Genomic DNA, 26,677 nt, shown 5'->3' on the forward strand with positions numbered 1-26,677 from the left:
AGACTTGGAATTGACAAGATGCAGCTCGGGATTTTAGTTCTCCTAGACTTGAGCAGTGCTTTTGACACTATAGACCACAACAAACTCCTTCACCGTCTCAAACATGACTTTCACATCAGTGGGGTCGCCTTAGATTGGTTCCAATCATACCTCCTAGCCAAATCTCAGTGCGTTGTCATAGATGGCCATCGCTTGGATCAAATTGATCTTACTTGGGGCTGGAATCAACTGCCTCAACATCTGCGGGATTGTAATGAACTCTCCAATTTCAAGTCCCAACTAAAAACCCCTTCTCTTCAAAACTTTTCCCTGTAGCTTTCCTTTCCCCTGTTAATGTCTGCGCTTTGAGCATGTATAACACATGGAAAATGCGCATTACAGGTACAATATCATTATTATTACTATTATTATTATTATAACAAATACAACTAATTGTCACAAATACCCTTAGAAGTCACCACCTGATTTGGAGTGTTTGACCATGCTGACAGTGTCAATATGTCACGGTAATCACCAGTGACCTCACTACTACCAAACCAAATATATAAATAAGCATTGTGACTACTTTCCTTCTTGGTTTGAACATATTCCATTTTGCATATTTCACTGTGACACAGTGATCACAAATAGCAACAAAGAGGCTGCCAGTCTAAGACTTCACAGTCTGATCAGCTAAAAGCTACAGAAAAGTAACATTCTAGGATAATAAGTCAAGGTTTGAATACATATTTTGTAACACAATATTCAAATCAAAGATCTTTGGACTGAGAAAATCCATATAATCAGTGTTTGCGTCTCAGTAACTAAGGTCTTGTAACAACTTCAACATGAAAAGGAGAATTATCACACAGAGATGTTTATCTGAAAGAGCTTACTTGCAGGCATCCTTAGGGTATTTGTCCAAGGAAACTGTTCTGTGTTTACAGTGTTTACACTTGAAGAAGCGCTTGATGCCTTTATGGCGATGAAGATCGTGACGAGCGTTCTTGCAGGCGTCAGTGGCAGAGAAGGCTGTGTACTTGCACTGGAAACAGAACCACCATCAAAATCTGTGGTCAATAAAATGGAGATCATCAATCTATTTCAAATATTTGACAGGCCTGAAACATGTCAGGGTCTTGAACAAGTTACTGCAAGTTCCACCAAGAAGGAAGAGAATGGCAGCATTCCTTATCAGTTTTGTGGATGCCATGCTCTTTCTCTGGAAAATCACAAAATTTTGGTCAATTATTGGCACATGTTCATTTTGCTTCAAGCATTTTAAAAATAGAACAACCATTGTTAGAGTTCTTTGGATTTCTAATTTCAAGGTTGCAGACTTATTCTGAAGCACTAATCACTATTTATTATGAGAACATCATAACGCAGAACCATGCTAATACTGGAAAAACTTGCTATTTGAACACAAAAAAGTATCCTGTTCAATGTCAAATATGTCTGTACATATGTACTGACACACAGATCTACGGACATATGGACAGAGCCTAATATTATATCCCCTGCTTCCCATTAAAAGCGTGGTGGGGGATGAAGACCAGATAGAAACAGATTATTCAATGCTTCCTGTCACCAGGGTGAATGGCCATCGCTGTGAAAAACACACATTGGTTGTCACTTAAATTCAGCCTATTTATCCTTTCCTACTACTTCACTACAACCTGGAAGCTCCAGTCAGTGCAAATAAGACTACATGTCATATTGCTGAAGATAATGATTTACACTTAAATGTTGAACGAGCATGATCCGTTAGGGAGGAGGGCATATTATAGAATGTATAAATTTCTCAATCTGACATATAGTCATGCATACAACATAAACAAATCAGTTACCTCAGGGATTGTGTCATGTTACCAGGCAGGAAACACAAACTGGATAGCTTTGATACAGGTGTCATACACCATGCAGTTTATAAACTGTATTAACGCCAAATCCCATCGATGTGTGCTTCAATATGAGACGAGATCAAAGATACAACAACGCTAATTGTAGCTGAGGTAAACATAAGGTTCAAGTACACCAAAAGGGGAGACGATAGAGCTGTGTTTAGAGAAAACTACTCAATCCTGTCCATGTTATGCGCTGAAGAATACCACAATTTGGGATTTCAAATTATATATCTTGACGTAACCTTGTGTAATAAAAATGACTCAAACGATCAGATGTGGCTTCTTACAGTTGTTCTAAGGTGCCAGTATTATCATGAGACAAAGGTAGATGCCTGATCATCTTGCATGGTGGTACCCGTAGCAAGGGACTGACTGGGGTTGGGACTTTGTTTTTGAGACCATGAAATCTGATGGTGATTAAATTAGCAAAATAAATGGGCAGGTATTTTTTAACTGGTTTGAATATTAGCTTTTACCGCAGCTGGATGAACCAAGCATTATCATTTTGGATAATGCCAGATAACCTGCATGTCCATGGTACCATCACACGCATCTCAAGGCTCAGTAGCAGGATTTTCTCACTTCCTGTAACGTGCCTTACAGGCAATCTGAAACAAAGCCCCAGCTCAAGGAAAAATCTGGCAGCACAAAAAACCAATCCGTGACATCACAGACAAACTAGCTGCGAAACAAGGCCACATAGTTCTGCGTACCCCAGTACAGCACTGTAACTTTTATTGCTGACAATAATTTCATTTAGGATTATTTGGTTAAATGCGTTTCCTAACCTCCTAAAATTAATCCAGCTATTCTCATTCCTCTCACAATTATATATCATTTCTTTCCTGCAAACACATGCTCATATTAACAAACACCCAAAGCTGTGCATTTCATCACATCAGCTTACATTACGTCATGACATAACTGGACATCTCTCTATTTTACACAACCCTAATCTCACTACCACAGAATTCATCTTTCATGGTTTACTAACTTTATTGTACAATTACTTTGCATTAACGTAACGTCAAGTGGAAAGGTTCAGCGCAGACGCGATACCGATCTTTTGCTTAATTTCTACCCGCTGCCGTCTATTTTCCAATAGAATCAACTTCCAGCCTTTGCGTGGTCAAAAAAGCATGGGTAACAAGACCGCTACATGTCTCGTTTGTTCAGGGTCTTCCACACCTGGCCTTTGTTAAACTAATTCTCTACTTTGTTATATTTTGCTGCTATATAGTTACATAATTGATACATATGAAAATCGCACAATAATAACACATTTAACCTTTCAGACGTTAAAGAGTTTGTGTAAGCTTTTGCCGCAAGAATTACCCCAGAAGTGTGGCAAAAGGCTGACAACTGTGTTCTAAAAATCAAGGATGAATACCATCTGTGTCAGCCGAGTTGCACCTGTTTCTACTAAAGTCCACGACCAGAAGTACTGCTCACCCTTGATATTTTGAGACATGACAATTGCCCGTGCATTACATAACACAGTCACCCTGTCTGCCTGCCAAGTGGGTCACAGTATAGTTTGTTCCTTAGAAATATTTCTACCATGGAATTTTTTAATATTTCACAAGCAATCATTATGATTAGGTAATGGTACAATGTGATATCAACCATTATGAAACAATTGCCAAGAAGTATTTTCCAAGCATTGCTGGCATTACTTTAGGACAAAAGCCACCCCAGTTATTCTGGACTGAAAGTCACAGAGTGCAGCATCTGATGCTATTTCAACACATCAAAACTGTTCCCTGCCTGAATTGTCAAGATGTGTCACAATTGGAGTCTTGGGATTTTGTCTGCTACACTAACCCACTAAGAGCAATGCAAGGTCTTCTGTCACAAGCTATCCTCTCACCCAAAGAGATTAGAGACACTGGAGTGGATGTTATGCCGTAATCAGCAATATTCCAGTTCTTGAACATGAGAGACAAGACTGATGACCGACTGCTACCATCCTCACCATTGAGATACATTCATCAACCATCTAATTCCGGTCTGTGATGGTGTGTGGTCCTTTGTATAGATCTCAGATCACGATCAGATGGAGTTACACAATGCTGACCACGGAGAGTCCTTGGATCGGTGACCATGTGTGACAGTTTGACGCCTGACCCTGATCTCTCTGTTTTCACTCAAATATTGAACTGAGTTTGACAGTTTGAAACAGTTGGGTCTTAGCATTCTATTCACTAAACACAAATTGTCTACTATTTTTGAACTTAGTATCATTTCAGTTCATTCTGAAATTTTTCCTCCTCAAATTTGAGCAAACACTCATACTTCAGTTTATTTCAAGAAATCAGGGCCTGAGAGTTTCTAGGACTTCAGTCCTGCCCCACAACAAAAGAACATGTGGTACTGCTAGACACATATTAGATGATCCTGCGCACTAAACGCATTTGTGACAAGAGAGGCGGTACAAGGAATTGGGCGAGTACACTCGGCTGCTACAGATAGCTTGAGGATTATGCATGTGCAATACATGCTAACCGTGACATGAAATCAACACCGCATATTCCTTCGAATGATAAGACTGCAATTTCAGGCATAAGATACTGATATTCCACGCTAACCTTTAGTTAAGACGAAGACAAATAGATGATTGGGGCATTGACAAGCATTTTAGATATTCAACAATTTAGTTAAAAAAACTCAGGAAAACGTCATTTGCTTTGTGAAATGGATCGGTGGTCCTAAACATATTTGCTATAACAATTTATGCGTGAAACGCACGGGGAAAATGAACTTCTCGATATTTATCAAACAACCTGTCTCCCTCCTGTTTCAAGTGGGGCATTCCCAAGTATGCAAATTGGGGTCATTTGTCAGGTCGTGGATCATCTTATATGTGTTTACCAGTACATATGATCTCACCTTAGGCTAGAGAGTTTGTTAAAAATTGAGGCTGTTCACACAACAGAAATGGTTACTCGGTAAAATAAGTCGTGACTATTAACCATGTATTGCCTAACACAGTTTGGGTTATCCAGGGTAATAATGATCAGATTGTACGCTTTGAGCAGGATATCTAGCCCGGAAAAGGCACTTCAAAAACAAAGTCCGGATGAAAGTCTGGAAGACCTATTTTAATTATCCGAATATTATTCTTATTATTTGTAGAAATTTTGAAACGGCTCTCCTGAACAAACTAGTGAGTTGATTTTCATGTAACTTTCAGAATAATAACCTGTGTGCTGAAATTGATACAAAATTAACAAAATTCCCACTTCATGCTTCCGGTAAGGACAGATAACCCAAAATGTCAAAATCCTTAAATCTGAATATCTCCAAAACTACAAGACATTAATGTACCATATGTTCACACAATGTGAACATCAGCATCCTTTATCATTTCCAAAGCACAGCAGAAGTTGGCTGCCATGATAGATTTTCTGCCATTTTGAAATAATGAATTTTTGTCTGATATTCACTTTTTGATGGTACCTGTGTTAAAAAAGCTTCTCCTATTGTTGAAATATATAAATGTATGTGACCATATTGGCAGGAAAGGGAGGCTGCCGATGGGTGAGTGTACTGTACATTCGATTCAGTTAGAATGGTACTTCAAGGGATTTCAAGCGTGCCACTATCTTCATTTACAGGGAGCAGATAAGCATAATAAGCATGAGTCAAGACAAGGAAAAAATGTTATGTAAAAATCAATAATTATGTCACTATTGTGACACAAAGATAGACATTACTGCAGCATTCCATTGGGGTCAGATCACGGCATCAACATGTCACAGTAATTATCATTTACTTTCTTAGTTATTCCATCACAAAACACTGCAATGGACACTCAAGTTGGTGTTAAAAAAACAGTATAAGGAAGGGCAGCCACGGAGACTGTGCAGGAAGTCAGAAGACCATCAGTATTGCCTCAGAGGCAATCCTAGTTATTATAATTATTTTACAAATTAAGATAGAAATGCAGTAGAGAGGGTTTGGGGGATCCTGGCACAGTCAAGCTGGTAAGGCTCATCATCTGCTTAGGGCCATTTTCCTCTCTACTTGCAGAGCAGAAAGCAAATGGGACTTCTCCCAGGAAACGTTGCCAAGTCAAACCCTCCAAGAACTTTCCAGAGAATATGAAAGTTTCCCAACATTGCAGCTTACCCAGAGTTCAGGAAGTACCGTACCAAACCAAGAACACCGAGAACAATGGGGAGCCAAGTGCACTTGGGATGCGAGCGAGACATATCAAAAGTGAGGTCCCCATATTTATCATGCCAATTACGTTGCTGTCAAAAGGGACAGTATATTCAATGATACAAACACATTCATTGGCTTTATCAAAAAGGGCAACAAAGGATCAGGTCTGTTGGCAGGAATTTTTCTGAGGCTGTATATGGGCCTATTCCACAGAAGTTTAAAAACTGTCATTTTCCAGGACGCCCTGGACATATTCAGGATGGACCTCGGGATCAAAGTCACAGACATGGCAGAGAGGGTAGTAAAAGCAGCGAGCTATGCCATCATGTCTCTTAAGATATGCTGTTTGTGCCAAGGAAGGGCATCCATTGACAAGGTGTTGGACTTCCTTGGCACCCATTGACAAGGTGTTGGACAGTCTCTGTTAATTCATTGCACAGACGACATTTCATACTGATATTTTCTTTAAGAATCACATTCTGGAGATTGTGCGTAGGAAGAGACTGGTCCTGAGCAGCAAAAGAGAAGACCTCGGTTTCACATCTGAGAACAGCTGACTTCATTGCTGTTCCGTTCCACACACTGCAATGGTTTCTCAGACAGCTTCTCCACAAAAGTGAGTGAGTTTAGTTTTACGTAGCTATATTCCAGCTATATGGCGGCAGTCTGTAAATAATCCAGTCTGGGCCAGACAATCCAGTGATCAACAACATGAGCATTGATCTGCACAATTGGGAACCAATGACGTGTCAACCAAGTCAGCAAGAGTGACCAGCCAATTCCGTTGGTCACCTCTTACGACAAGCATAGTCGCACCTTATGGCAAGCATGGTTTGCTGAAGGCTTATTCTACCCCGGATCACGGGTCCGTTTCAAATGAAGCGTATTACATTTATTGAGTCCAAATGTCATGCCAATATCATTAGAGAAGGGCTAGACAAGCATAGGCTTGTGCATGCCCTGGTGTAACCATTTGGCTGACAGACCAGCTTTATACACAGAACTGATACATCCAGACACAATGTTATGGTATCATAATTTCATATTTTGTACATATGACAATAACTTCAAGGTCATAAACAATTACATCAGTTTACAGGTGAAAACAGTCATCAATTCCCAAGAAACAAAAATGGTTCACACTTTCTTTACAAAGCCAAAAAGCCAATAACTTCCCAAACATCAAATGTGATGTCCCAGTATTTTTTCAGTTCCAGTGATAGTCACTTGCAGCTCGCTGATGAGTGTTTGACTGCCTTCCGTCTCTAGCGAGCGACATGCAGGTCGAATGCCTATTAGATTCCCATCATTTTCGTGAGAGTTAAGTGGGCTAACCTGAGATTAAACAAACATGATACACGTACGGTGGTGGGTGGTATTTAAGCTGCTGAACCTTACTTTACACGATGATAAGCTGCATGCATCATGCCACTTGCATCCTTTGGTACCACGAAGCAGATTACTCAGTATCCTGTGGCAAGGTTCAATGAACCAGTGATTTTGATTGACATGTGACTGAAGACGAAACTAGCCTTCATACTGAACAAATCACTGATGATGGCTAAATTATGTGGATAAACAATTTTCAAAAGAGTTTTACTTCTGACAAATCTTGATACATACAAATAGAGCAAAATATGTCTGATGCTTAAAGCCTGATTCAGCAACACATCTACTCTCTGTTTGTGGATTGCTTAACCTTGCACTCAGTAATAGTCCAACTTTAGCATAACCTGTAGGAAAGCATGCCACAAAACCTTGACCAGACAACTCAATGACACATCAGCAGGGATCCAAATGAATCATCATCCAAGTCACTGAGCCCTACCATCCACCTCTTATGATAAGATTGGTCTGTAGGCACAAGCAATGATACACAGCATTGTCACAATATAACACATTCAGTAACTTCAAATCATGACCACCCAATCCAGTCTTGTACAACCTTATGACCAGGACCTATTTGATAAACAACACTCTCATGATTAGAAGGCCCTTCCTTTCCTGCATACTTGAAACCCTGAACATCTGGGGTCATGATGGTGATACAGAGATTTAATGCGCGCTTTCCAAAATACTTTGTATTTCAGAATACAATTAGTGACCATAGAGGGTGATTGTCAACAGGTGACTACTGTCATCATGGTGAGGTGTGGCTGTCTACAGGTGACTACTGTCATCATGGTGAGGTGTGTATGTGTACTGGTGACTACTGTCATCATGGTGAGGTGTGTTTGTCTACAGGGGACAACTGTCATCATGGATAGGTATGTTTGTCTACAGGTGACTATTGTCATCATGGTGAGGTGTGTATGTCTACAAATGACTACTGCCATCATGGTTAGGTATGTTTGTCTACAGATGACTACTGTCATCATGGTGAAGTGTGGCTGTCTACGGGTGACCCAAATGCTGACAGTTATGGCTAGGAAGTGTACAACCAGTTACCTCGGAGATTTATCTCTGTACATGTAAATGCAGGCAAGACAAGTGAATGTTGTTTTATGTCAGCATGCTCAGTTGTTGATATGGTAACCATCGGTGAACCCGCCTTGAGTGACTCACCTGGCGGCAGGTAACGACAGTCACTTCTAACTTTGTAACTGCCTGCATTTTTTCTTCCATCATTTCCTTTTTTTCAAGTTGAGTAAAATACTTCTCCTCTCGCTCAGCCTCAGCCTGAAAAGGCAACATGTGAAATGATTTTTTGGAGGACTCTTTAAGAACACTGAGAGAAATGGAATGAACACACTTGTTCCACATTAATTCATGTGCAATCCAGTTACAGCCGATGAAGACACATAAAATCTTTCAAAAAACAGATGTTTAAAGGCCCACTCACATAAGAGTTGCCTCCCTTGCATTAGGAAACGAATCCTTCAGAAGCAGATAAATAATGACAAAAAAGTCCCTAAACTTAACAAAATGCAGATGAACATGAAATACAATTGTGAAATGGTCAGCACTAATTTCAATGAAAAAGACCAACAATCTCTACATGTGGCTTGTTAACATCAAGGACTTGAAACTAATTATACCAATGCAACAATTCACTATGCACTCCTTGCCATCACTGTAGCACTTCTTGGTGAATTCCTTCAGGCAAAGATTGCTTTTCAGGAAAAAGCTAAAGCTTTTCTAAATTAAGCTTTTCTTACGTTAACTTCCTGTACATAATGGTAGGAGAGCAAACCTCAAAAACATGCAGCTAAGGACAACACACTTATTCCATATTTACCTCAGCCAGGGCTCCTTTATGAGCAGATTTTGTTTTTAACAGTTTCTTGAATTCTTCAGAATTAATATCAACATTGCCAAGAAGTCTGGAACGCTTTCTAGGTGGTTCCTTGGATTCATTACCAGTGTCAGGTTGATCGTCTGTGAACATAATAAATGCACTGGTGGCAGTGTCCAAGATGTTTCTTGTAAATCAGGACCCATGGGTACACATAGTCTGGTCATACTTGTATTCATATACTGTAATTTACGACAATTTCTTTCTCAAAGCAGCAGAATTGACATATAGAGCTAATATGATAAGTATTATAGTCTGAAGATTGACAAAATTGAGACTGAGTTTAGTTTTATGCTGCTTTTAGTAATATTCCAGAAGTATTACAAAGGACACCAGAAACGGGTTTCACACAATGTACACAAATGGGGAATTGAACCTGGGTCTTCCATGTGATAAGCAAAGGCTCAAATCACAAGATATAAAAGCAAGTGTAAATGTATTGAGTGGGGTACACCAGGGAATTAGCTGAGTACAACAGCAAGCTATTTTGGACAAAATCATGATTATAGGATATTAAACGAGCTTCCCTTTTCATATCAAGTTTATGTCCCGAGCGAAATAATTTTGGTTTGTCACGAGCTTTAGCAAGTTCTATCATTCTTACTTTCAAAATGATTTGGTAGAAGGAGCCTCATTTCATATTTATTGAACATGTATGCATCTCCTTTATTTTTGGAACTGTGTGTGTATGCAGGCAGCTGATTGTCTAAAAAGTAAAGCAACCCAACACTATTCTGTGTCACAATGACAGGACCAGAACGTGAGAAACTGCGAGTACTGACATCACTTTGAGGCAGGATTACCCACAGCAGTTTATTACCAACAATGTTCATTTGTTTCACTAACCTGATAATGAGTTTTCCAGCACTCTCTTTCTCACTTTCTCCGCATTTGGAGACTTTTTTGTCACTGAATTTGGGTCTTCTTTTGCTAATCCACCCTTGGAGTTAATCTTCTGTATTGCCTTAAGCTGAAAAATAGATGGTGAGCTGCAGCTCAACTGTGACCCATGTAGCAGGATGTAAACATTGCGTATTTAAATTAAGGTATTTTACACTTGGGTAGATATTCTGAATAAGTATGGCAATAGCTCTTGAACAGACACAAGCACTCTCAACTAATTTGAAGGTAAAGTAGTTATGCAAGTCAGCATGGCATCTCTTTGTCGTCAGCCTCCCTGTCCAGAAACAGTGTTCACAATCACTGGAACGCTGTTTCTGGACCAATGATTGTGATTTCTATTCTTTCTCCAGCTTGTGGCCAGATCTGAAGTCTGATACACCTCTGCATGTCTCTTCTCTGGACGCTGCTGCATCTCAACTCTACATGATTATCACAGCACTGCACTTATTGGGGCAAGTTATTATTATCTATCACTTTTGTGAAAACAATTACCATAACTGTGTTAGAATATGGTGTTTTACTTTAGTAGAATATCTGTGATATCACCAACATACTGTTGCTAAAATTGTGTACATAATTCATGTAGGTATTGTAATGAACCTAAACAGTTACACAGGCAAGACCATAACAGTATCTTAGTGCATATATAAGATCTATATTCCTCTCTCTCACACACACACACATGAGTGTGTCTGTCTAATACAGATTTTAATCAGTTGTGCCATTTTATCGTATACAGGAAGTACATGTGGACATCTTGCTTACTGGTGGTCTCAGTGTTGTGTTTCAACACCTAACTTTGATATGTTAGCATACATCTGCAAGTGAGTGAGTGAGTGAGTGAGTGAGTGAGTGAGTGAGAGGTTAGTTTTATGCCACACACAGCAATATTGTAGCTATATGGAGGTGGTCTGTAAATCGAGTCAGGACCAGACAAACTAGTGATCAACAGCATGAGCATCAATCTACACGACTGGGAACCAATGACAAATGTCAACCAAGTCAGCAAGACTAACCACCCAATCCTGTTAGTCGCCTCTTACGACATGCATTGTCACCTTTCATGCAAAGTTTGGGTTGCTGAAGACCTATTCTACCAAAGTTATATGTACCAAAAAATCCAAAATGAGAATATGAATTACATTATGTTTACATTAAGCTCCACTACCTAACCTAATTGCACTACCAATCCAGACACAAACAGTTAAATCAATGTTAATTAAATAAGGAAAGTGATATTGTTGAGGGATGGACATTATAATTTATTATTATGTTAGAGACACAACAACAATAGTGACAATTTTCACAATAGCCAGTTATATATGTTTTCTTTAAAGGATAGTTTAATGAAATTTTTCAGTCACTTATTTTAGAATGTTTGAAGAAGATGAAAAACGCAAAAGATTTCCCTGTCACGTAAAATACAGGTGAAGACTTAATGTTACAGCAGTGACATTGTGACACTATATAATGTCACTATCGTAATGACCCTTGCAAAAATTCATACTTACCGGTATACGCTTATTGATTTTACTAATTTGATGCTAAAACATTATGTTATAAAAGATTCCAAAACATCTGATATCTTTGAATTGAAAATTTAGACACCAACATCATTAAACTAGAAAAATGTCACTGCAGTCACAAAATCTGTCCTTACCGTAAGAAAACCCATGATATAATGGCAATAACAATAACAGTAGTGACAGTCACAAACAACATCAGTTTTAAAACAATAACTTGTCGCCAATATTTACTGAGAACATGGCTTCAAATGATTTCCCAAACTGTCTAAAGTACTTGGCATTGTTTGGCTTCACAAAATTAATTGGTTTCAGTGGTAGCCACATTAACGGTTAGGATATGTACAAATCTCAGATATCATTTTGTACACACCTCTATTGTGATAAAATTCAGAAAAATGATTTTTATTGTGTCAGTGTCTGACAGTCATGCTTCCTCACTGCTATCTCTTGCAAACACAAAGGTTCAAAATTTTTATTAAAAGCAACTTGCCACAGGGCAAGTGACTTCAAGAAAGTGACTTGTCCTGACTAATTTTCCACTTGCCCTGATTTTATCACACAGTGTTTGATGTTAATGTTCACTGTACTATTTATTGAAGAGTGATAAATTTCCAAAAACGATAGCTCTACTTTATTACTATTGCAAAATTTAATAGCTACATTATGAGAAGATATGAAAATGAAATCCAAGTTTATTTACAATTTGAAACTCATAAAGTCTATGCAGTCATTTCAGTGGAAACACATGGTTTGGCACCCGGACATTCTTCTACTCTGTTGTTCCCGACAATCAGCATAATAAGACTGTACCTATCTTACTGGCAGCCAAGAACCACAGTCTGTTCTTGATTAATGTAAATTACTTCCCTGGTGTCTTGCAGTTAGGTGTATCATTCTGCAGGACAAAGAATTTATTAGGGATGATGGGAAGTTTGGAATGAAAAGAAGCTGTGACTCATGGAACAACAGTGAGGACGTCAGTGTATAAGGAACTGCATTAATAGGACTCCTGTGTCAGGATTCAACACTCTTAACAAGTTTCCATGTCACTATGCTACACAAACCTTTGCAATCTCCACCTGCTTGTTGGCTGTTGATGCTGCAAAAGGTTTCCTGTTGGACGAGAAATCCAGGAAAACATCTTGCCCATTCATGAGGCCTTTCCCAATGGAGGGTGTGGCTTTGAGGGGGTCGACCATGGGACGAGGGGAGGAGGCTGCTGTCTGTCCTTCCCTCGCTCTCCTCCTCTCCATCATGTCCTTCTTGTGCTGCTGGATCATCTCTTTGGGCGTTACTGATATTACCACAGACTTTTCTTTAATCACTGGAAACAAAAGGCATTTGTAAGACTTTTGTCTTGGCACTGTATCCCACCGATAATGACAACAAAATACAGATCCAGTTGACACATAGTTACACAAACATCAAACTATGGTCGTAGACCATTTGATGGTTAATGCCACACTCAACACACTGCTAAGGCAGATTTAATATTGCTAACAATCAAATGACTGACAATACAAGCATTGCTCCACTTTACTGGGACCCAATGACATGCAATCAGGTTGGTTCACTTAGTGTGTTGGCACAACATATTCTGCTCTGGATCTATATTTTTACATGACAAACTATGTGATAACACCATGGTCACAGTCACACCGTCACCACACGACGGTCAGTCATACCATCACAACACGATAGTCACAGTCACACCATCACCACACCATGGTCACAGTCACACCATCACCCCATGATGGTCACAGTCACAACATCACCACACCATGGTCACAGTCACAACATCACCACACCATGGTCACAGTCACACCATCACCACACCATGGTCACAGTCACACCATCACCCCATGATGGTCACAGTCACACCATCACCACACCATGGTCACAGTCACAACATCACCCCACGATGGTCACAGTCACAACATCACCACACCATGGTCACAGTCACAACATCACCACACCATGGTCACAGTCACAACATCACCACACCATGGTCACAGTCACACCATCACCACACCATGGTCACAGTCACAACATCACCACACCATGGTCACAGTCACAACATCACCACACCATGGTCACAGTCACACCATCACCACACCATGGTCACAGTCACACCATCACCACACCATGGTCACAGTCACAACATCACCACACCATGGTCACAGTCACACCATCACCACACCATGGTCACAGTCACACCATCACCCCATGATGGTCACAGTCACACCATCACCACACCATGGTCACAGTCACAACATCACCCCACGATGGTCACAGTCACAACATCACCACACCATGGTCACAGTCACAACATCACCACACCATGGTCACAGTCACACCATCACCCCATGATGGTCACAGTCACAACATCACCACACCATGGTCACAGTCACACCATCACCACACCATGGTCACAGTCACACCATCACCCCATGATGGTCACAGTCACAACATCACCACACCATGGTCACAGTCACAACATCACCACACCATGGTCACAGTCACACCATCACCCCATGATGGTCACAGTCACAACATCACCACACCATGGTCACAGTCACAACATCAACACACCATGGTCACAGTCACAACATCACCACACAATGGTCACAGTCACAACATCACCACACCATGGTCACAGTCACAACATCACCCCACGATGGTCACAGTCACACCATCACCCCATGATGGTCACAGTCACAACATCACCACATGATGGTCACAGTCACAACATCACCACACCATGGTCACAGTCACAACATCACCACACCATGGTCACAGTCACACCATCACCACACCATGGTCACTGTCACATCATCACCACACCATGATTACAGTCACACCATCACCACACCATGATTACAGTCACAACATCACCACACCATGGTCACAGTCACACCATCACCACACCATGGTCACAGTCACAACATCACCACACCATGGTCACAGTCACAACATCAACACACCATGGTCACAGTCACAACATCACCCCACGATGGTCACAGTCACAACATCACCACACCATGGTCACAGTCACAACATCACCCCACGATGGTCACAGTCACACCATCACCCCATGATGGTCACAGTCACACCATCACCACATGATGGTCACAGTCACACCATCACCACACCATGGTCACTGTCACATCATCACCACACCATGATTACAGTCACACCATCACCACACCATGGTCACAGTCACAACATCACCACACCATGATTACAGTCACACCATCACCACACCATGGTCACAGTCACACCATGGTCACAGTCACATCATCACCAACTGATGGTCACAGTCGCACCATCATCACACAATGGTTACAGTCACACTGTCAACATACAATGGTCACCGTCACACAATGATCACAGTCATATCTCAGTACTGAGATGGCACCCAAGTATGGAAGCTCTCAGTTACCCTTTTCAGCTTTTTCTTGTTTCACTAAGTGTTTCACCAAATTCATGGAGCCAACAGTGGGAGTAGAGATCATGTCGATGCTGCAATGAGAACAAGTAAAGTTTCATTACCACAATTATCAACAGCAAATTAAAGAAAACGTGTACTAAATAAACTGCTGCAACACACTCACAAGGCTTGTTCTTTTTCTGATGTTGCTGCCTTTTTCATTGTGGCTGGATCACAAGTCTTGAGTTCATGGAGGGACATTGTTGTCACCTTGCTCTTTGTCAACCTCTGCTCAACTTGCAGCTTCCCTAGCGTCACACTGTCTTTCTTGGGGGCACTTGTCTTCACATTTCTGCAACATATATGGTGTGTGTTAAACCACTAGCCAACCAGAAAATGAGTCATTGGGTGAACCATGTCATGTGGATGTTCTCTCAAATGAGAGCCTACTGAGTCAAATGTGTGAAACTGCTGTGAAAAGTATTCAGTTTATGTCAAAGTGTTCAGCTTCATAGGGAAACAATCCTAAACAGATGAAGGTCTCAGATTTGGTGAAAAGCACTGGAGAAACCAGGAGATGGCCTCTCAATCACAGACTTCTGGCATGGTCAACTTAGATGCACCTCTGCACAGCCTGAGACAAAGTATGGTGTTCAAACTGAATATTTTCAGAAATGTCAAAATAAATCAAACACCATATTAAAAGCAATAATTACTTACTACACTCTGTATCCACACAAGGCTAAAAGGACAAACATAAATATACACGCAAGAGCTTTGCACAGGATGAGTGCTCTTCCTATAAGGAATTTGTTCTATGTAACTCACGGCAATGATGTAAAGGTTTGTCCACCATAGAAGAAGTGGCTGCCTTTCTTGGGGAGAAGCTTGTCTTGAAATGATTTTGGAGTCAAACCAGTAACACTGAAATTACAAACACAAAACTGCAGACAGACATGGTTAATTCAGGAGGCAATAGCACTTAATACAATGTAATTGACTGAATTCTAATTTACATATACATTTGAACTAATAATATGACCAACATGGCTGCCCAAACTCACCTGCCCTGTAGTTCACTCCTAGTAGCAGATGTCTTCCTGTATGCAGACTGAACATGGTAGTTGCAGAAGTCGCCGTATTTCCTGGAAATCAGAGCATGTATAACTATGGTAAATGTGAGCAAAATCCACACCAACCTAGATCTATCGGTAACTGATGTGGGTGAATCATTGAAGCTGCACTGCTGCAATTCTGTGCATCTTCTTTGGCTCTTCTTAAAGGGATGACACCCTTTTGTCATTTTCATGAAATACGCACAAAAGCTTTGTCCCATCATTGCTGCATTTTGACATGTTTTGGGGGTTTTTCTTAATCAAATACAGAATCAGAAACCATATTTTCTTGAACATTGGTTTTGAACCATGCCTAGCTTAAATATAAAAAGTGAAAAAAAAAAATAAGATGTAACATATCTGGCAAAAATGTTAGGTAGGTTGACATTCCTTTTCCGATTCAGTATATCTGTTGTTCCAAATCCTTTAATATATTTGTTGTTCCAAGTTAGTACGTACAGCTATAAAATTTGAATTTGACGAAAATATGAGTGAATTGTTTGATGTAAGCAGAGCTTTGAGTAAAGCAGGGTGTATTGAGTTTCATGTTTCAAATGAGTTTTTGAATAGTAATTAAGCAAACATGAAACTAGTCATTAAACTAAGTATTATTTTTTTCACTACAACAAATGACCTATTATTATGTTAATGATATTGAAGAGCTGAGATTTGTTTTTCAGTTAAGAAGGTTGTGTTCAGAATTACCTATCTATGTACCTGTTAACAACACAGTCTGCAGAAGTCATTTACGGACTGAACCTGGTCTTCCTCAACCTTTAGCAATATTCCAGTAATATTGGCACAGGGACAAGACTGATTCACAGAGATAGCTGGGGACCAGTTCAAACCCATGTGAGCACAAATATCAATAAATGTAACATCTCAGTACATTTCATATCAGTACTAACCTGGGCATGTAATACTTTGAATACGGCAAGAGAACCTACTTGTTAATGAAATGGTTACATTGGTTCCCTTTCTTCGTTCTTCCTGAACACCAGCCGAGGTCCTTTGAGCGACCCATGTGTAACAGTTGCTTGGGGTTGTTGATGGTGAAGGCAACGTCTTTGTTACCCTTGAATAACAGGACATTGTGAACATAATCTGTTGTCTACAACATTCCATAAATACATTAACAGAAATGTCATTACAAACAGAAATGTCATTACTAACAGAAATGTCATTACAAACAGAAATGTCATCGCTAATGTGGATTGATGGAAAAACGAGTCATCCTGATTGCAGATTCAGTGGTGGTGTTGATGTACAATAAGTTCAGGAAGCAAGAGTTTAGTGGTAGAGAGTTACTATTTCATCAGGTGAATGAATGCATATATATGTACATGTAAGACACACTACAAAGACACACTCTACACAATGGAACAAATTGAAGCTAACATGTGACATTTAATTAGCGCTGAATAGAAGTAAACACTTAACAGTTAGTTAGTGGTGATAGATTTAACCACCACCCTGGAAACAGTGATTAACTTGTAGGGAACCGACAAAAGGCAGATGGGAGGCATTGAGCAATAGCACTAACACATAAACACAAATAAATTGTATCTGTAAATTGTTTAATGAAACCATTTTGAAACCTGGCATATGGCCACTAAATGGAAACAATAAGAGTTAGTAGATACCAAGTGTTTGTAAGTACCAAGGGTTTGTAGATGTGACAAGATGGGGCTGGACTGACCTTATCTGCATTATCCATGATGCTAGGGTTGAGTATCCCGATAACTGAGCCCACATCACTCTTCCAGTGTTCCTTGTAGGTCTGGCCAAACAGGAAAAAACTCACCATCTGCTCACAGTTGTCCATGTCAGACAGCTTCCATATACAATATGTCTTGCCCTGCAACAGTCAGTGGGCTTCCACATGGAGTTTTGTTTACCCTGCAATAGTCAGTGTGCTTCCACATGGAGTTTTGTTTACCCTACAATAGTCAGTGTGCTTCCACATGGAGTTTTGTTTACCCTGCAATAGTCAGTGTGCTTCCACATGGTGTTTTGTTTACCCTACAATAGTCATTGGGCTTCCACATGGAGTTTTGTTTACCCTACAATAGTCAGTGGGCTTCCACATGGAGTTTTGTTTACCCGACAACAGTCAGTGGGCTTCCACATGGAGTTTTGTTTACCCTACAATAGTCAGTGGGCTTTAGCATGGAGTTTTTTTACCCTACAATAGTCAGTGGGCTTTAGCATGGAGTTTTGTTTACCCTACAATAGTCAGTGGGCTTCCACATGGAGTTTTGTTTACCCTGCAACAGTCAGTGTGCTTCCACATGGAGTTTTGTTTACCCTACAATAGTCAGTGGGCTTTAGCATGGAGTTTTGTTTACCCTGCAATAGTCAGAGGGCTTTAGCATGGAGTTTTGTTTACCCTACAATAGTCAGTGGGCTTTAGCATGGAGTTTTGTTTACCCTGCAATAGTCAGTGTGCTTCCACATGGAGTTTTGTTTACCCTACAATAGTCAGTGGGCTTTAGCATGGAGTTTTGTTTACCCTACAATAGTCAGTGGGCTTCCACATGGAGTTTTGTTTACCCTACAATAGTCAGTGGGCTTTAGCATGGAGTTTTGCCTAATGGAGTGACATATTCCTTATGTGCACCCACTTGCAAAAGGAAATGAAAATGCACAGAAAACCAATCATTACCCAATGACCCTATTCAACACATCTTCACAGCAAATTGATCAGTTTGAGTTGTGTCACAGTGATCTTCTTTAGGCCCCACATATTTGAAAGGACAAATCATCTGAAGCTACTTGATGTTTTCTTACATTAAGTTTGAATCGTTTCCATGGAAGTCATGAAAAATATAAATGCCATATATCTGTCAACAGCAAAAGGCACCACTTCAAGATCTGTCTCATACCGGTATGTCTGCCATGATCTGTTGGAAGATATGAAATGTTTTTTTCCCTTGGAACGAAGCCTATCCCTCCATTTTGAGACTAAGTGAGAATTGTTTCCATGGAAACCCGGAAAAATAAAAATGCTAAAACATTGTAAATAGCAAACGGCACCACTTTGTGGTCTGCCTCAAATATCTGCCAAGTTTTGCTGTAGGATATTGAATAGTTTTCGAGTTGTGCTCCAGAAACGAAGCCAATCTCTCAAAAATCTGTAAATAGCAAAAGGCACCATTCTAGCTTCTCATTGGTATATCCAACAAGTTTTGCAGAAAAATAAAGAATGGATTTTGAGTTCTGCTCCAGAAATGAAACCCATCCCTCCATTTTAAGACAAAGTCTGAAACATTTCCATGGAAATGGAGAAAATAATAAATCACAAAAAATGCAAAGAGCAAAAGGCACCACTTTGGGATCTGCCACACATATTACAAACTTTTGCTGACAGATATTACAAAGTTTTTGAGATGTGCTCCGGAAAAGAAACACACCTCTTACTTTTGAGACTGACTGATGTATCTACCAAGTTTTGCTGAAAAATATAGAACGGTTTTTGAGTTCTGCTCCAGAAACGAAACACTCCTCTCACTCTGGAGACTGTCCGAAACATTTCCATGGAAACGGAGAAAATATAATAAATCACAAAAACCTGTAAATAGCTAAAGGCACCACTTCAGGTTCTAATTGATATATCTACCAAGTTTTGTAGAAAGGGACGAACAGACAGACAGACGAGGCGTTGACTATATCCCCTGCATTTACATGCTGGCGGGATAAAAACATTGGAACAGTTGTGAAATTTGACAAAATCTTTTACAGCACTGTTTGCAGTGAATCTTCTCTTCAGTATTAATCCCAGCATGTGTAACGACCATTAATAGAATTCAAAAAGTTTCCAAACTCCAAGTAAAAATAATTATTACAGTCTTCCTATCAAAAGTTTAGACTCACTTAAAACAATTCGCCAATTTTCACTTATTTTTATCCTTTATTAAACTCATGCCAATAATCTTTTCAACATTATTGTTTTACAATATATTGTTCATGCGTAAACAGTACCTTTAAACAGTGTGCAAAAACTAGTTTATAAAAGTTGCCTGAAGTAAGTGGCTATATTACACTAGAGAGGCTTATACTTTTGATGGGAAGTATATTATCAACAAGGATTAATTCAAACACTGTTGAAGTTGTCGTGAACCCTGCTTCTATATTCACTAATCAATGATAAGAAGCATTAAACGTGACCATCAGCCACTCTGACTCTACATCTTACTCGATGTTTTGAAAAGTTCATATATTCTTACACTTGAAGATGTCTTTGGTTCAGTTTTCTGCACAACTACTCCAATTGTGACCCAATCACCTTGAAGGTCAGAAGTGTTCACTTTCAGGTGGAGGCGAGAAAGTTTTATCACTTTGCGATTTTTCATCTTCAGCTCCATTTCTCCTGATGACACGAGAGGTCGTCTGGAAGGAGACACAAGCAACAGTTTTCAATACATGAATGAAATCACTGGCCCTGTTTTACAATGATCTCGTAACTTTTCTCACAGCAGTCACACTTTCTATGATACAGTATAGGAGGTATGAATGCTACAAGAAAAGTTGCGATATCCTATGGCTTATGAGAGCTTTGAAAAAAGGGGCCCAGGGGTGTGAGGTGTTGGGGGGTGGAGAGAGAGAGAGAGAGAGAGAGGGTGTGTGTTTTTGTGTGTGGAATATACCAGATTTGTTTCTTCGGTAAACAATAATTCCTCCAAACACATTAGTTCTTTTAACAATCTCTATCAAAGGATGAGTAACGTACATGTGAACAGAACTCCAAGTGCAGCACAGAGTGTGGGCTTAGTAAGAGGGGAACCCATTGCACACAAATACCACAGATACTGCAGCATGAATACAAATGCTACCCCAAACGTCAATACTCACACTATTCTGATGCCAGTAAATGGGTCAACAATGAACTTCTCTTCTGGCTTGTTATTGGGCTTGGATACAGGTGGTGATATCCGATTGAGGCTGTCCTTAGTTACAACATTTTTGGCCTTCCCTAGTAAGAGTCAAGAAAGACATGATAAGACATGACAAAACATTCAGCAAAGTAATCTGAGACTCAAGAAAACACATATAAAAAAGTGTGCCTAATAGTCACTGGCCTGCTAGCCCGTGGCTAGTGAAGACCCAGTCAGGCCAGTAAATCTCCCAAGTCACTGGCCAGATTGAAGGGTGAATTCTAATGTGCTCATTGTGTACATATATCACTCTCTCTGACTGTTTTAGGTATAATACAATTTAAAACCCAGATTATGGCCTGATACAAATGTTGAACATTGACTTGGCATTATTTTCTGTGATGAACGCATATGGATACACTAGTTATGAGTAGTTATGAGGAAGAAGTGACTTGAAAAGCATTCATTCTAGCAATATTATAGAAAATGTTTATTGAAACTAATCTGTGTCCTGTACTTACAGTTAAGAGCTGGTTTATTCTGCGCTTCAAGTGTGAAGCTGGGATTATGTGCCTGTCTTTGTTTTGGACCTGCGTTCAGAAGAGACTTGATTTCCTTGCCCTGAGCACTGAGACCAGTCTTCTCACCTGCCAACACATAAGGGGACATAAAATAATTGCCATCTTGAAAATATTTGGCTGTCTATTTGTTTTGTTTGTTGTTAAACACTGCATGCAGCATAACATTTTAGGCATATGATGAAGGCCTATAAATAATCAAGTCTGGACCAGACAATCCACTGACCACCAGCATGAGCATCGACCTACACAATCGGCATAGAATGGCATGTGTCAGTAATCAAGTTAGCAAGCTGGATACTCGCCTCTTCCAACAGGCAACCTAACCCATCTTAGAACAATCAATGAACACATCATCCATGAAGATTTGGTTTTGAAATCTACCTCACAGTTACACCAACACTATAAGCCAATCCTGTGAAGATAACGCTCTAATCAATGCATTTTTCAAACAATGACTCTATGTATCATCTTGACTCATTAATATTGAATGGTGGGCTTTGCCTTACATCTAGAGTGGCAATCTTGGTTAGAATTGGTCTTTATTACTCGCCCCTAGAAGATACTGCAGTGTAATATTTGTATGGGAAATTACACTAGAGTCATACTGCTAGACGCATGACGTCATTACACTTCATGGTTATGACGTCACAATGCTAATGACCCTGTAGCAGTGGTACTAGACCTTGCTTGACTTGTGGAGAACAGAGACTCATCACACTGTAGCCAATTTCACAGCAGTTTCTATCAAATTATGATGGAGAGTAATAAACAGCATACTTAACTCGTTTCCATGAAATAATATTTTGATTAAACTCGTGAAAGATTTAGTATCAGACCTTCTTTCGCTCATTTGACACCATATCATTAACTCATTTAAAAAAATTGCATAGGTCAATGGTCATGTTGTTGATCACTGGATTGTCTGGTCCAAACTAGATTATTTACCAGTGGTGTTCCGATTAACTGAAATAATCAAAGATACGTCTCACTGACCAAGCAACCAAGTGATCAATCACATTTTCTCATAATCGAACACAAAGGAATTTGGAACTACTGTTTTGGTCCTGACAACTTGACAAAGAAGTCAGGGCCAATAAACATGTTTAATTCTAAGAAAACATTCTTCACTGGATACTTCTTGACAACTCCAGGAAGTCTATGTTCATGAAATATATTAGTCATCACTTTGCAAGTTTCATCATGCTATATGTACCTGCAATAACTGCCTTAATAAATTTATTTGAAAAATGATGCTAACCAATTTTGTTCTATGATTGCTCAATGGAAATGAAGCAACCATCAGTTGTGAGATTTCAACCAATTCCCAGCACCATTACTTACAGACTGCTACCATATAGCTGGAATATTGTGGAATGTGGCATTACCAACCAGCCAACAAAACATACCTTACTATGAATGTGATGTGACATGTCAATAAAAAAAATATATTCACCGTCCATATCCTCTCCATCACTGTCACTTTCACCAAACAAATCTTTCTTCATGGCCTGTCTGTCAGCCTGTACTATACAGGAGGGTTTGGTAGACTGTTTGGAGGTCAGTTTGTTATTCACCCCCTGCCGCTGGCCAGAAGAGCGACCAAGAGTCTTTGAACTATTCCTCTCTTTCTGGGAGGTGTTGGCAGGGAAGAATGGGTTCACATCTTCTGATTCTGAAGCAAAGAGTGTATATCACTGCACTGAACTGCATACATTACCGTTGTCGTATCATACTTTTGTGGAATAAGCCCTTTGTCAAAGTAAATGTATTCAGTCCGTGTCCTACTTAAGTACTTACAAATCTGTTATACAATCACACAAAGGTAATGGTAGTGATAGTGTCAGGAATGTTGTGTAAAATGTGGTGAAGAAACCTAAAGAAAAGAAATTATTTCAAAGCATACCATTTTTTTCTCTGATGCTTAACACTAACTGACCACATCAACAGGTGATCTGAAATTATCTGGATTATTGGAACAAAAGCATTGAAGCATCATATTCCAGTATCGCCAAAAGAGCACCAGTGTAACACACGGCTGTTTTTTGTACCTACAAAAGCTGGAGTCTAATTAGAAGAGTATGAGTACATCTGTAGAAGTGGAACACACCATCTGTGAGCCGAGTCTGTGGTGTAGGTGGTTTGTGAGTTATCGATGATGTCTTCGGTGTCGATGGTGTCTGTGCTGAGGATTGAGACAGCAGCTGCTGTTGGAGTTCCATCATACGTTTCTGCATAGCTGCAAGCTCCGCTACAATACCAAAACAGAATAATGTGTATTGTGTTTGTTTATTAATAAGAATATTTAGGCCAAGCAGCACAGTGGCAAAAAGAAGCACCAACGAAATATCAGGCAAAGTGGCACAGAAATAAATGCTTGATACCAACAGGCAAAGCACCACGGAAGTGACAGTCAACGTGACACAGCAGTAACAGCTCAATGGTAGCAGCAGGCAAAGCATCATGGAAGTGACAGTCAACGTGACACAGCAGTAACAGCTCAATGGTAGCAGCAGGCAAAGCATCATGGAAGTGACAGTCAACGTGACACAGCAGTAACAGCTCAATGGTAGCAGCAGGCAAAGCATCATGGAAGTGACAGTCAATGTGACACAGCAGTAACAGCTCAATGGTAGCAGCAGGCAAAGCACCACGGAAGTGACAGTCAACGTGACACAGCAGTAACACCTCAATGGTAGCAGCAGGCAAAGCACCACGGAAGTGACAGTCAACGTGACACAGCAGTAACACCTCAATGGTAGCAGCAGGCAAAGCACCACGGAAAAGACAGGCAAATTCAGAATGGCACTGCGGTAGTAACAAGCAGAAGTGTATATTGGACAGTCATAGCTGGATGGTAATATCTGGTGGTTTACAGACTAACTGGTTATACTTTTACCTTTAGGACATACAGTGTAACATGCAATAAACATTGTGATTATTGTTTGACTATTACCCCCAAGAGATAAATACAAGGGCTAATAGTGGGAAAACACAGGCAGATGCATCTAGGCTAATGTTGGGAATGTAATAGGGCCTAGAGCGTACAAGGGCTAATAGTGGGAAAACACAGGCAGATGCATCTAGGCTAATGTTGGGAATGTAATAGGGCCTAGAGCGTACAAGGGCTAATAGTGGGAAAACACAGGCAGATACATCTAGGCTAATGTTGGGATTGTAATAGTGCCTAGAGTGTACAAGGGTTAATAGTGGGAAAACACAGGCAGATGCATCTAGCCTAATATTGGGAATGTAATAGTGTCTAGAGTGTACAAGGGCTAATAGTGGGAAAACACAGGCAGATGCATCTAGCCTAATATTGGGAATGTAATAGTGTCTAGAGTGTACAAGGGCTAATAGTGGGAAAACACAGGCAGATGCATCTAGCCTAATATTGGGAATGTAATAGTGTCTAGAGCGTACAAGGGTTAATAGTGGGAAAACACAGGCAGATGCATCTAGCCTAATATTGGGAATGTAATAGTGTCTAGAGTGTACAAAGGCTAATAGTGGGAAAACACAGGCAGATACATCTAGCCTAATATTGGGAATGTAATAGTGTCTAGAGTGTACAAGGGCTAATAGTGGGAAAACACAGGCAGATGCATCTAGCCTAATATTGGGAATGTAATAGTGTCTAGAGTGTACAAGGGCTAATAGTGGGAAAACACAGGCAGATACATCTAGGCTAATATTGGGAATGTAATAGTGTCTAGAGTATACAAGGGCTAATAGTGGGAAAACACAGGCAGATACATCTAGGCTATTGTTGGGAATGTAATAGTGTCTAGAGAGTACAAGGGTTAATAGTGGGAAAACACAGGCAGATGCATCTAGCCTAATATTGGGAATGTAATAGTGTCTAGAGTGTACAAGGGCTAATAGTGGGAAAACACAGGCAGATGCATCTAGGCTAATATTGGGAATGTAATAGTGCCTAGAACATGCACATGTGTGGAGACATGCACCATATAAATAGCCATTATCATTATGAAGTTGTGACATTGTGACTAGGTGGTGTGCCTCAACTAGGCTGTTACTATACCTACCCTGCAGGGCTGCTGTGTTAGGATCAGCCGAGGCAATGACATCAGGATGCTTCACTGGTTCTAAAACAACAGTGGCAAAAAAAAAGTCATTACCTATGAGCGATATATGTAAAACATAAACATATATGTCTGTTTTGTTGGGAGAGAATCGGTATGGCCTATGTATGGATTTTATCATCAGTTAGGGTAGTGGGAATATCTAGTGATAAAACTGGTCCTCATAATGCTTTAGACTAGGGTTTGAACTTTGCATTGTATAACCACACTCCCTCACAATGAAATTTCACATCATGCATGAACTGTAAGGGATATAGGTTTACACAAGTCAGTTACTAATTAATTAGTCTGATCATGCTAAACACAAGTTTAACAATGCCTCCAAGACAACATCTCAATAAAATGTAATTTTCTTATTAAAATTGATATTTTGTACCTATCCTGACTAATGCTATTACATTTGTCTCCTTCTATCCAAACATAGTGGAACATTTGAATCCCTTGATGTTCCCTTCATTGAAGAGGGCATAAAATCAACACTCACCCACAAGTAGCCTTCCTTTAGTCCATGCATTGTCACACAAATTGGTCACATGACCGGCCATGCTTGTCACTCTCTCAAAATCAAACAGCCCAACACCCGGATTTACAGTGAATCCAGAATGTCATGAGAGGGGAGACTGATATAGTACTTCTTGAATTTTCTATAGGTATCTCAGTTGATAGGGGAATAACAGGTGCTTGAATTTCTCTCTCCTTGTCTTTGTCTGGGGCAGATAGATTTTCAATGCTCTGACGGAACACGAGGATAATCTTGCATGTCACTTGGACAGACTACAGTAGACAGTGCCGGGATG

At 40.0% G+C, this 26,677-nt stretch overlaps 2 protein-coding genes across 3 annotated transcripts in view; one reads left to right on the forward strand and one right to left on the reverse strand.

Annotated features, from left to right (window-relative positions):
* LOC137296579 (regulator of nonsense transcripts 2-like) overlaps positions 1–26,677 on the forward strand; it is a 269,128-nt gene that overhangs the window by 171,686 nt on the left and 70,765 nt on the right. The window lies entirely within an intron of this gene.
* The window catches only part of LOC137296581 (protein MCM10 homolog), a 57,912-nt gene that overhangs the window by 22,385 nt on the left and 8,850 nt on the right, over positions 1–26,677 (reverse strand). For both annotated transcript variants that reach the window (XM_067828394.1, XM_067828395.1), the window contains exons 5-21: positions 25,824–25,883; positions 23,885–24,025; positions 23,231–23,449; positions 21,718–21,843; positions 21,174–21,294; positions 20,549–20,711; positions 18,022–18,180; positions 17,270–17,397; positions 16,272–16,352; positions 16,036–16,131; positions 15,392–15,559; positions 15,220–15,299; positions 12,842–13,101; positions 10,195–10,318; positions 9,292–9,431; positions 8,619–8,732; positions 876–1,024 (exon numbers count right to left, since the gene is read on the reverse strand). In XM_067828394.1, the coding sequence (XP_067684495.1) occupies positions 876–1,024; positions 8,619–8,732; positions 9,292–9,431; positions 10,195–10,318; positions 12,842–13,101; positions 15,220–15,299; positions 15,392–15,559; positions 16,036–16,131; positions 16,272–16,352; positions 17,270–17,397; positions 18,022–18,180; positions 20,549–20,711; positions 21,174–21,294; positions 21,718–21,843; positions 23,231–23,449; positions 23,885–24,025; positions 25,824–25,883 (2,329 nt within the window). The remainder of the gene's footprint in view (positions 1–875; positions 1,025–8,618; positions 8,733–9,291; positions 9,432–10,194; positions 10,319–12,841; positions 13,102–15,219; positions 15,300–15,391; positions 15,560–16,035; positions 16,132–16,271; positions 16,353–17,269; positions 17,398–18,021; positions 18,181–20,548; positions 20,712–21,173; positions 21,295–21,717; positions 21,844–23,230; positions 23,450–23,884; positions 24,026–25,823; positions 25,884–26,677) is intronic.

Source organism: Haliotis asinina, chromosome 9 (assembly GCF_037392515.1).
Source record: "Haliotis asinina isolate JCU_RB_2024 chromosome 9, JCU_Hal_asi_v2, whole genome shotgun sequence".
Classification (NCBI taxonomy): Eukaryota; Metazoa; Mollusca; class Gastropoda; order Lepetellida; family Haliotidae; genus Haliotis; species Haliotis asinina.